At 38.6% G+C, this 12,365-nt stretch overlaps 1 protein-coding gene across 7 annotated transcripts in view; it reads left to right on the top strand.

The window, feature by feature from the left end:
• Positions 1-12,365, top strand: part of ELL2 (elongation factor for RNA polymerase II 2) — an 80,442-nt gene that overhangs the window by 42,024 nt on the left and 26,053 nt on the right. For all 7 annotated transcript variants that reach the window (XR_010413156.1, XR_010413155.1, XM_064596396.1 and 4 more), the window contains 2 exons: positions 3,276-3,439; positions 10,515-10,774. Coding sequence is in view for 5 of the 7 variants with exons in the window: in XM_064596396.1 (XP_064452466.1) it covers positions 3,276-3,439; positions 10,515-10,774 (424 nt within the window). In the remaining 2 variants the exon portion in view is untranslated. The remainder of the gene's footprint in view (positions 1-3,275; positions 3,440-10,514; positions 10,775-12,365) is intronic.

The raw sequence follows: 12,365 nt of genomic DNA, 5'->3' as shown, positions 1-12,365 counted from the left end.
TAGAGATACCAAATAAGACACTTCACTGAGAGTTCTGAATTTCTACTCCCATTTAGGGTGACTAAATAACTTTCTGTTCTATCTTAATAGCCATTTTCCTGAGTAAATGTTAATTTTGCTCTTTAAAAGTTGCCCACTCCCAAACTTACATTTTTTGGTATAAATTGTGTATGTTGTAGATTATATAGACATTTCTGTACTATCCACTGTGATAGCTACTGGCCATATGTGGCTATTTACATTTCAATTGATAAAAATGAAATAAATTTAAAATTTAGTTCTTCACTCACATTTACCACGTATTATGTATGAGCTCAATAGCCACATGGCTAGTGGCTATCATAATGGACAGTACAGATACAAAACATTTTCACAATTGCAGAAAGTACTATAGGACAGCACTGCAGAAGATTACAGAAGCATCAAGTATGAGGGTCTTTAGTGATTGTATAGTTCAACCCCTTCATTGCACAGATGACGTATTTATAGTTACACAGCTGGTTAGTTGGTGACAAGGCTGAATAAAAACTGGGTCCTCCTAACTCCCAGACCAGTGTTCTTTACACACCAAAGGGCACACCGATTTCAAATTGTGGTGCTATTACTTATGATGCTTGCCTTTAGAGAATTATTTTATTATAGTGAGAACACTTTGACCTCAAATTGAACTACGTCCCATTAGAAAGCATCATAGGTAATATGATTTCTTGTTTGGAGAAGGATTTAAAGTCACTTACAAAATGCTACATGATGCAGCAAGAGAAATGAAACAACTATTGTGAGAAAATTGGGGCAAATACATTAGTATGATCCAGTGCATTTTATAAAAGTATGATCCAACTATAAAAGTATGATCATAAAATGGTCTTGTATGGGTATAAATTGAAATTGCCACTATGAAAACAAAAGCCCTGAAACTTCAGTTCTCAACCTGGCAAGCAAGTTGTTTTTTTTTTTTATAATTTCATTCCACCTCTTCTGTTCAATTGAATTTTTATTTTTCCCATGGTTCTTGTCTCTGCTGTAGTTCAGGTTCTCCTTGAATGTCACTTTTATCATATCTAAAATGGAGGAAATCCCAAAGTTAAAATTACCTTTCAAAAATTCCTTAAATCTGTCCATTCACAGGCCTCTTGGAAATACATAGTTCAGGGCATATAGCCCCGTACAGTAATGCACAGTCTATTGTAGGAAAACTGAGCTAGGCTAGAGAAAGATTCTAGGAATGCTTACGTGTCAAATGTCAAATGCTTATATGTCAAAGTATTTAAGTACTCTTAAGGTACTTTTAAGGTAACTCTGAAAAGGGATGAGTGGACAATTCTAGAGAGTACCTTCTTGCCTACAGGGTTTAGCTCTATTTTGTTTAATGGAAAGATCTGTTTCTTGACTTTGAGTGGTATAAGCTGTAACTTCATTGTGACTGACAAAAGGTTCAGCTTATTCTCACTATTGAAATTACTTAATAAATAATTTCTGGGGGGAGATGCTGAAATTCAAACTTCCTCCCACCAGAACTTCAAACTGTAGTCTCTTCTTCTTCCTTGCCAGTAGTCCTTCAGTAGCCTCCTAAGTGGTCTCCTCCTGCTTTCACTTTTGTGCCCCCTACCTCCCAATCTGTTCTTTATCCAGACTGATCTTTTTACAGTACAAATAAGATATTTTCTCGCCCCTGTTTTTAGCCTTTTTCTTGGGATAAATCTAAAATCCTCCAAAGCCCTGTATGAGTACTTCTCCTGCCCTCTTCAGTCTCAGCTCTAATTGTCTTTTCCAACTATCTTTGGTCAAACTGAAAACTTCCTCCTTGCTTCCCCTGGGCCCACACAGGTTGGTTCTCCTCCCAGAAAACGTCTATCCTCCCCGTCCACACACACACCCCCTGTAGACATCCCTGTAGATCAGCTTAGGCTTCACTTCCTCCAGGAAGCTTTTGCCTTGCCTACAATCCAGGTGAAAGACCTTCCTGGGGTTTCCCTGCCTCCCTGCCATTTGTCACACTGTGTCATAATTTCCAGTGTGCTCATCCTTGTCACCCAGTAGACAGCTTCTTGAATGAGGGGCCACATCTGTCTTAGTCCTTGTCTCAGTCGGACCCTCACATATTGCCTGGTGTGCAGTCCCTGCCTAATAAATATTTATGAGATGAATGAACTGGTTTTTTTCTTAAATAGCATTTGTACAGTTATTAGGAATTTACAGAAATTTTATCAACCCTATTTCTTAGCCTCATAACAAAGCTAGTTTGGAAATAGAGTATCAGAGCTGTAGTGACATTTTCATTACTTCTATATTCCAGTCTGTTTTAAGGCCATAGTAATTTCTTTTTAAAATACCAGCGTAGGGGCACCTGGGGGGCTCAGTCAGTTAAGCGTCTACCTTCGACTTAGGTCATGATCCTGGGGTCCTGGAATTGAACCCTGCGTCAGGCTCCCTGTTTAGCAGGGAGTCTGCTTCTCCCTCTGCCCTGCTCTCTCTTTCACTCAATCTCTCTCTCTCTCATAAATAAACAAAATCTTCAAAATAAATAAATATATAAATAAAATACCAGTGTAACTGCTACCATGATCCCCTAATATTAGCATAATACTTTGAAACAGAGCCATCTTCCAGGCCAATGTTAATTTTCATGGTTTTTTTTAAATAAAAGTTTTTCAAAAAATATTTACAAAAATCTTTGTCCAGTATTTTCTTCAATGTTTGCCACACAAATAGGTTATCTTATGTAGAGATTTAACAAAATGGTAAATACAGAGTCTACAAATGTTTAGGATATTTGGGCTAATAATAAATCCTAATGTTTGGCAATATTTTGGCCTTAAAATGAATTATCTTATTAAAAATAAAAAGCATTACAGTGGGTCTATTTCTTCTAGTCATTTCTAAAGCATGCAAATTATGGTTCCTCCAAAAGTAAACTTTAAACATTTTTCATATAAGTGGTAGATAATTTTTTATAAAATGAAAGTAGAACTACAGTGCTCATTGAGATTCTGGTCTTTAATATAAATACTAATTATTTTCAGAATTTTACAGATTTGACCTCTGAGAGTTCATTTTACCCATTCTATTCAAAATATGAAAAAAAAATGTGATGTGAAATGAAGGAAAGGAATTTAAATATTTTAAATTTCAACATTTCAAATTATTAATATTAGTTATTTCCAGATTGCAAGGCTGTTGTTTGGGCTGCTGATTTTAGAATTATACAATTCTCTCTTACCATTATTGTGCAAAATGAGGGACATTTCTAACAAAGCCACCGTCTTACTTGACAGCTCTGGAGCCTCCCAGCTCAATTGCCTGGGATTTATACAAGATAAAATTACAGTGTGTGCAACAAACGACTCGTATCAGATGACACGAGAAAGAATGACCCAGGCAGAGGAGGAATCCCGCAACCGAAGCACAAAAGTTATCAAACCCGGTGGACCATATGTAGGTTTGTATAGATATCGTTTTCCTTCTCACTGATTGATTGGAATAATTCAAGACCACTGTAGGTAAATACTGGTAATATTAACTTAATGTTAACACAGAATTAGTTTCCAGAATATTTTGAATAACATGGTCAAAAATCATCTGTTCTCTTTATACTGATAATAAATTGAACAGATAGAAAAGTTTTACTTCTTTCATAAATCCCGAATCCTTTAAATCCATAACATTTGTTATGTTACAGTACTGGGACTGGGATCTGGTCACGTGACTTTACTATGTGAGGTTGTAGTAGTGGTGCTGTTGTGTGTTCTTTGACCCTGGATGATGTAATTTCAATGATGGACAGTATAGGTTTTGTTTGGCATTTTTGCAGGGTTATTTTTACAGTAAAATCTATTGGTAGAATTTATGAGTTTTCCATTAGTAGAATTTCAGAGGATCTTTGCACACAATTTTTATTTTAAAATATAAAATATGCTTATAACAAAGTATGAGGGTAATACCTTTTTGGTACCTCAACTGTGATGTCATTCATGGATTCTCATCCTCTTCTATACATTAATTAAGAGGCTGCCCCACCCCCATCATCTTTATGGTCAGCTCACTCAAATATCCATCAGACTGAAGGGAAGTAAGACCGGACGCAAGATGAGTCTCTCCTTTATGAGCAGTGACCCTACCAATTTTTAAAGAGTTGATTGGCAGTGACTATTAATAGTAATAGGAACAATTATCAAGAGTAAAGATGAGCTCTTTGAGGCTTTTGGTTATGATAACATAAGTCATCATAAGTAAATGATGAAAAGATAGAAATTTGGAAATGTAAATGCACACAAAAACAGTCTCATGAATAACCAAATTCTTTAATCAACATCTTTCCATGGTTTGGTATAATTTTACTTCTGTATTTTCCCATTGCTGACCCAGCTACAGTACATTCAGCTTTGAGAAGCTCCACTGGTGTCTTTAGTAAGTATTTCTTTGGAACAAAGCCAGTGCTCCTGGGACTTGGTGCTTAGCTTAGATACATTTAGTTTGGTTTAACAACAATTCATGGCTTCTCCAGGTATCTGTACCCATGGGGCCTAGTCCCAACCCAGTAAGTTACCAGCAGTGAGATTTTTCACCTTCCCTTTCCTGCTGAGTGAGGTAGCAACTTCCAACCTCCTTTCTTTCTCTTTATTTTCACAAGTAACTTCACTTTCTCTGTAGTAGGCTAAATCTCAAATTGTTTTTAAAATGCACAAGATCTGCCACACTTAAATTTTAAGTACAAACAGCGAATTTGCTGTCCCCATTGCTTTGAAAGTATTTTTTACTCTGTCCAGTACCATCGTTTTATAAACAGTGAGGCAAGTTGGTGTGTTTGACAAAGGACTAGAAGACTAAAACCACCAAAGTGATTTTTTTTTTTTGGCCTCTCAGCAGAACTAGCTGAAAAACTTTACCTTGATTTATTCCAAAGTTTGCAAATCAACAGTGATCACTGTACCTTTCCATTGAATGATCCTTGGGTGTCCCCTCCGTTCATGTGTTTGTTTTGATAGGGTCAGGTACAGTTTATCTGCACAGCATGTTACACGGCAGACTTTTCAACACCCAGAGTCACGTAACTCACACTGTTCCTAACGGTACAGGAATTTTCGAACTTGCAGGGTTTCTTATAGGCACTGTAGATAACTCATGTAAAATTTGAGGTCATCTAAAGTTTAAATTGAGCCAGATTACATCCGTGCCATTCTCAGACAGGCTGGCCTCCCTCTGCACACATACGTTTGCCCCCACAGAGCTCTGCAGTGACCCTGCCAGCCTGCGTGCCCCACTCTGCTGGGTCCTCTGTGCCCTGGCCGCTCCCCGGCACAGTACAGTGTTCTCTGGTCTTCAGTCTTGTCGTTAACCTCTTCAGCCTTTTATTCTCTTGGTCGCGTAACCCCAGCTCCTTTTAACTTTTCTTAAAATGGCCTGTATCCCAACCCTTTAATTATTTTTATTGCTCTCTTTTTGACTGCATCCATTTCTTCAGCTCAGAATTCAGAACTTAAGTTTTTGATTTTTTTACTGTGCTTTGTTATGGTGTGTTTTGACCTTTCTCTTTTAATCTTATCCACTGCTAGTCCTTTACCATATTTCTTTCCTTATAGGTGGCTCAGTTTGTATCTTCCTGCCTTTTTTAGTAACTCAAAACTATCTGACTCATTCATTTCTTTCAAATGCTAGTCATTCACCCCTCAGTACTAATATTACCCGACACTTATGGCATGCTTGCTGTGCACAAGATGCTGGTTAGCACTTTATACATAGTTACTCATCTAGATCTCAAAACCACCCCATTAGGGGGGTTATGATTACCTCTCCATTTTCCATATCACATAGTTGGTATCAACAAATAGCAAATGATATGGATTTGGCCCCATAACAAGTTGTGTTATTTTCTTAAGACAATAGGAGATACCTCTTTAGTTCATAATTGAATATATCATATAAAATGATACCAGAAGCACACTTTCGCCACCTTCAAAGTACCTGCATAGCAAGGCTTCTCTCAACAGCATCAGCTTGGGTGGAGGACAAATGGGAATAATGCTGGTCTCGCTGAGGGGTTGTGGTGGCATAATGCCAGGCGAGGCCTCTGGCAGCTGAATTAGGGCACAAACCCTGTTTAAGGGGATGAAGACTATAATCCTAAGGGTCACCTGGCCTAGTCATTCAGGAATATGAGCTTTTGAGACCCTCTTGTAGACTGAAAACAAAAACAAAAACAAAATCTATTTTGCCTGGAGAGGAACAGGAGAGTCTTTAACCTAGGAAACATCGTTATTATTTCTTCAGAATATTTCTGCTTCTAGTCGTGAAATTTGTATCAGTGGTGAGCACTGTTGTGTTATAATCCTTTCACTTTGTTTGAACAACAACAAAAAAAACTCAAGAATCACTAATTACCACTGCTTCCATTTTACCAATATGTCTGCTCCCTGATTTCTACCTAAATTCTGGAATTTTATTGAATTGTACATTTTTAATACATGCTAATATTTATTTAGATGGATAAAATAACCCAACCTGTGTAATTTTTAGAATTCTTTTTCCAATTTTCCCAATTTCTGCCCCATCTTATTTATAATGAGCTGATACATTTTGAATGACCTTGGACAAATCATTTAATATCTGTGGACCTTAATTTTCTCAATTATTAGATAAGGGATATTTGAACTGGGTAGCATCAAAGGTCCTTTGCAGTTCTAACATTCTGTGGCGTGTGTGTGCGTGTGTGTGTATTTGGATAATAAACCTTTTGCAAAAAAAAAAAGAGCAAAAATGCCAAATGGTGGAGATGGTTTCCATTGCAGTGGATTATGTATTTACCATGACAGTCACCCCATCATCAAGGTCCTGCCAGTGTTTTTTAAAGCATTGGGTTGGTGTTGCAGGGCTTCTGGCCAGGTTCCACAGAATAGAAAAACCACCGCAGAAGACGTCTACAGCCCCTGCTGTCTTTCTGATGTACTGTTTTAACACCTGCCTTTCAGATTGTTTACTCAGAGCCACTAGACAGAGGGATAAATACTTTTACCATCTCATATTAAATGGAGACGCTAGAAGTGGACTCCTTGTTATGAAACAGCAGTTCAGATACAGTCCCAGATTACCCAACTCTGTCAGACCCACTGCTGCTGTTTATATAAGGAGCCCAGGGAATTGATTAGCAGTTGGGTCTGGGAAGAGAATTAGGTTCTCCCACAGGCTTTATTAAAAGGGCTTTTCTGAGGCAAATGTGAAAAAATAAAAATAAAGCCTTTCTTCTGCCCACTTTGAACCTTACATTTTCTTGCGTTACTTTTTTTTATTTCTTTTTTTCTTTAGTATCTCAGTTCCATAACTACTTAGAGCACTGATGTTTTCTTCATCTGTAGCCGGTCTTACCTTAAATCAGAGGACTCCTTCCTGGGTGAATAGGCACAGACTGATGGGGAGGCAACAAGCAAGTGATCTTGGCATAAAACTCAGTGGCCCAGTGTGTTTGGATTGCTCTATCAGCATTTAAAAGAAGTGGGTTACCCCACAACTGGCTGTTTAAAGGAAAAATGAGAGTGGAGCATCTGGGTGGCTCAGTCAGTGGGGCATGCAACTCTTGGTCTTGGGGTCCTGAGTTTAAGTCTCAAGTTGGGTAGAGCTTACGTTAAAAAAAAATAAAATAAAATAAGTAAAAAAAATAAGTAAAGGAAATGAGATAAAGGTGAAGTGAGTGTACTGGGGGTAGGAGATTCATGTACCAGTAACAGCCTAGCATTAGGCCCCAGCTGAGACGTCACTGCTGTCATATCCCTGGCCAGATTCTAATTTCTTGTCAAACATCGTACTTACACGCCTTTTAGGGGCAAAATGAGCCTCCCTTATTTATCCACCCTATGCTTACTTCAGGGAGGGGTGGGGGTAAACTCAGGAGACCTTGGGGCTCTCCTGAGACTGAGGATCAGAGGTGGGTCAGATATACAGAGGAGGTAGGGCAGCCTGGAACACACTGGTACTGCTGTCACTTTTTATTTTTATTTGCCTTCCTTGCTGGCTTGAATTCATTCTAAATGATCAATCATGGTATGTGTGAGCTTAGCTAGCTAAAAAACATTACACTGTCCACTCCCCTCCCTAGGGAAGAGTGGTAGGGAGGGCTCCATAGTCAGCTTTTTTGGGGAAATGTAAGCTAAACAGGTTTCAAGGGGGAGGAGAGTGTGGAATTTATAGCATTTCCTAAACTTTTGTGACCCTGGCTTTATTTTTTTTTTCCGCACAAATTCCTATTAAGATTTCAAGGAACAGTACTGTTTGTTAATACTGTTACAACTGAGAAGTGGTAGATTGGAAGGTTTGCATTTGCCACATTAGAAATTCCAGTGTTTCCTCAGATGCTGGCATCCTGGCAATATGGGAAAATACAGACCACATTGATGCTGGCTCCTCTGCTGTCTGCTTGTTCTCTCGCTGTCACTCACTTTGACACTTCGCTAGTCATCAAATGCTGATTCAAAGTCTCCTAGTGAACAAAGCAGCCACAGCCCTGCCCGTATGGAGCTTACAATCTAACACGAAGCTGGCAGACAGGAGGCATTTGTTCATAAAACCTTTCCTACAAAGAAGTTCATGTAGGAAAACTTGGGTACTAATAACAGAACCTTCCAAATGCTAAGTGAGCACTTTACACCATTTGAGCTTATCCCATTGAAAGCCTCAGTTTTCTCATCTGTGACATGTGACCATGCCTGTTTCGTCATGCTGCTATGAGACTTAATATGTGTAAAGGTCTTAGCACAGTGTCCCCACCACCACCACTTAATTGATTCATGGTAAATATTAGTTCCCTGCCCATCTGACACTGATCTAGCTATCTCTAAGAAAAATACAGAAACCAGATCTAAGTCTATCTCCAAAACTCTAATGCACCCTAATAGCTTTTCTTACTACTAGGCAGTGTTCCTTTAATGTTGAGTTCCTTTGTTGTGCAATATTTTGATCTGATATTTATAATTCATTATGTCCAGACAGTAGAGAAATATAAGAGCCAGTGAGATATTTGTCCTTTCTCCTTTATTCTAGGCAGGATTGTGTCAGACAAACAGCCCCTCTGGCTAGGCCTCAGGACCCCAGCATGGACAGAATTACTATTAAAGCTCTTGCCCAGTTAAGCTGTTTTCACACCAGACCAGACCAGATCAGACCATAGCACTTAAGAGATTACTTTTACTTATCCATTGTTTCTAGTTGCTAGTCTTGTTCCTAAGGCACTTGCCCCACATTGTATATCATTACCAGTTCTCTCCACTCTTTAACCAGAAGACACAGAGTTGGAGGTTTAGAGTATTCTAAAGGTGCTAGAAGATTCCACTTCAGAAATGATAAAATGAGGGTCTTCTACAGTTTCATTCTAATTTTTTCTTCAGGGAAGAAAGTTTACCAGGTTTTGTCAGGGATCAGCTATGTCCTGATGGCTCTGGACATCCACGTGGTATCCAGATTACTTCAGCCCACAGATACTTTCTAGAAGTAGCCACTTGCCAATTACCAATGTTAAGTTTAAGGGCAAAGTCAGTTAATTACCAAATGGCACTTGCCTGGCAGGAATGATGTGAGGGCCTCCTTTTTACCATTTTCCATTCCTCTAATTCACCAGTGTAGCCTCAGCCCTGCAGTGCAGATGTCTGCTTGTCTGGCTCTCTGAGAGTGTTTTTTGGTTGGTTAGTTTTGGTTTTGGTTTTGACTCCTAAAATGTGTTACGGCCTGTTGAAAAGGAATATGTCTAGTGGATGTCCTGCTGAATGTTGACCCCAAATTATGCCTAACTCCCCTCTTTGAGGTTTTGAATCTGTGTTAATATATTAAGATAATTCCCCAGCTCAGCCAAAAGTATGGTCTTAGATACAAGTATTTCTCATGCTTCACATGTGTTACATTCTGTCTGCCAAAGAAATGACATATAATATGTAGATTTAAGTTCTGTAAATGGCACAGGTAAACATGGAAATTACTTTATTTCCACTTGACATGAACTACCTACGAACTTAAAATTTCTAGTCTGTTGGGGCACCTGGGTGGCTCAGTCGTTAAGCGTCTGCCTTCAGCTCAGGTCATGATCCCGGGGTCCTGGGATGGAGCCCCTCATCGGGTTCCTTGCTCAGCAGGAAGCCTGCTTCTCCCTCTCCCACTCCCCCTGCTTGTGTTCCCTCTCTCGCTGTGTCTGTCAAATAAATAAATAAAATCTTTAAAAAAAAAAATTTTTTTTTCCAGTCTGTTGCTACATGTACCATGTCACTAATGTACCATATGTAGCTAAGTGACCAGAATAATTCTGTATATGTATTTAGTCCAATAAACGTTTCTATCAAAACAATTTCAAATCCATAATTTTAGGCCATTTATTAGAAATGCTTTCTGTCTGTATATCTCTTTAAAGTAAAAACTGAAATAAAGTGGCCTTAATTCCCTCTAGAAATGAAGAAGTACCTATATCAGAGTTGAGGAAACTGTGATGCTCATTATGTTTTTACCTGCAAATGTGTAACAATGTCATTTCCACTGGACTTTAGGGAAAAGAGTGCAAATTCGGAAAGCACCTCAAGCTGTTTCCGATGCAGTACCTGAGAGGAAACGGTCAACCCCCATGAATCCTGCAAATACGATTCGGAAGACACATGGCAGCAGCAGTGTTTCTCAGCGGCCGTACAGGGACAGAGTGATTCACCTACTGGCACTGAAGGCCTATAAGAAACCTGAGCTGCTGGCTCGACTGCAGAAAGATGGTGTCAATCAAAAAGACAAGAACTCCCTTGGAGCAATTCTACAACAGGTGAGACATGTGGAGAGAGCTCCTTCCTTGTACTTTCTTGTTGAGAAGCTCATTTAAGAAGGCTTCGTGTTGTTGCTATTTGAGGTAGAGAAATTTCAGAATCATCTTCATCGATGGTATATGAATTATAACTCTTGAATATTAAGTCATCTTGTTTTAAACATTTAATTAAAATACTAATTGAACTATAGGCATTTATAGTAGGTTTTATAAGTTAGAGGCTACTGAATTGTTAATTTAAAAAAGTAAATTTCAAGTCATTATCTTCATTTGGATTAAACAAATTTTGCTCTGAAATTCCATAAAAAAAGTAAGAAGTTTTTGATGTCTCTTTTTTGGTCTTGAATCACCTAAACCATTGCTGTTGTATTTATTCATTTATATAGGTGAAGTTGTACAATTTATTTTTATCAGTCTTTGGTTGGTATAAGCTAGAATATTTTTATCTATGAGTTTCAATTGTGTCTTGCCATGCATGCTCTTTACTCTGCCTTTTTCTACCACTGAGTATGCTGAGATCATTCACTTGTCTTCATTAAGGGATTTGAATGTGTATTAGCTTTGATCAATTACCTTGTAATTACAAGCTTAAGTATAAATGTTGGAGCTGGAGTTAGAAATTAGGAGATAGCAGTGTATAGATTAGCTAGTGAAAGCTTTAGAACTGGGACACCTGGCTGGCTCAATTGAAGGAACATACGACTCTTGATCTCAGGAGCATGAGTTCGAGCCCCATGTTGGGTACAGAGATTACTTAAAGAAAAAAGAAAAAGAAAGCAAGCAAGCCGTAGGGCTGAATGAAATAGTCTTAGGAGAAGATGATGACAATGAAGAAAATAGGGCAGAGGATAGGTCCTAAGCACTCTAGCATATAGAAGAGTGCACAAAAAAGACAAGAAAAAAAGAGGGAGGGGGAGAAAAACAGGAGAAGATCCCATTATGAAGCCTAGAGAAGAGATGGGGTATTAAGTCTACATAGTCCCGAGGATAATAGGAAAGCTAAGCATTGTTGGTATTTTTTCCACTTTGAGAAATCGGGTTGTGTCTCATCCTAATGTATTTGCAAATTTGAATCTTAAGGCTACCATTTTCTTTTTTTTTTTTTTAAAGATTTTATTTATTTATTTGACAGAGAGAGCACAAGTAGGAAGAGTGGTAGACAGAGGGAGAAGGAGAAGCAGACTCCCTGCTGAGCAGGGAGCCCGATGCGGGGCTCGATCCCAGGACTCTGGGATCGTGACCTGAGCCGAAGGCAGACGCTTAACGACTGAGCCACCCAGGCGCCCCAAGGCTACCATTTTCTACTTTATAACAACATTAACGTTAATGTTAAGCTGTAAGAAAAGCATAAACTATCATAATACATTTGATAGTACTTTAAAAGGACACAGAAGTGAAGCTATTGAAAAAGACCATTCCAGTAGGAAATGACAGGAGGAATACCTTTCTGCCAGCCTTAAAAATGACTCTTGGTTTGGCACTTGAATCCATACATTGTATTATTAATGGAATCTAGGCCTGGACACTCTAGGAATTGCCATTATACGATAAGAAAAGATTACACTTAAGAATAAACTGGCTGACTAATAAC

This window comes from Mirounga angustirostris, unplaced genomic scaffold (genome assembly GCF_029215605.1).
Source record: "Mirounga angustirostris isolate CCGP_5_RB_7025 unplaced genomic scaffold, mMirAng1.0.hap1 SCAF_7, whole genome shotgun sequence".
In the NCBI taxonomy this organism is placed as follows: domain Eukaryota; kingdom Metazoa; phylum Chordata; class Mammalia; order Carnivora; family Phocidae; genus Mirounga; species Mirounga angustirostris.
The sequence above is the reverse complement of the archived record's forward strand: the minus strand, read 5'-3'. Positions and strand labels throughout refer to the sequence as shown.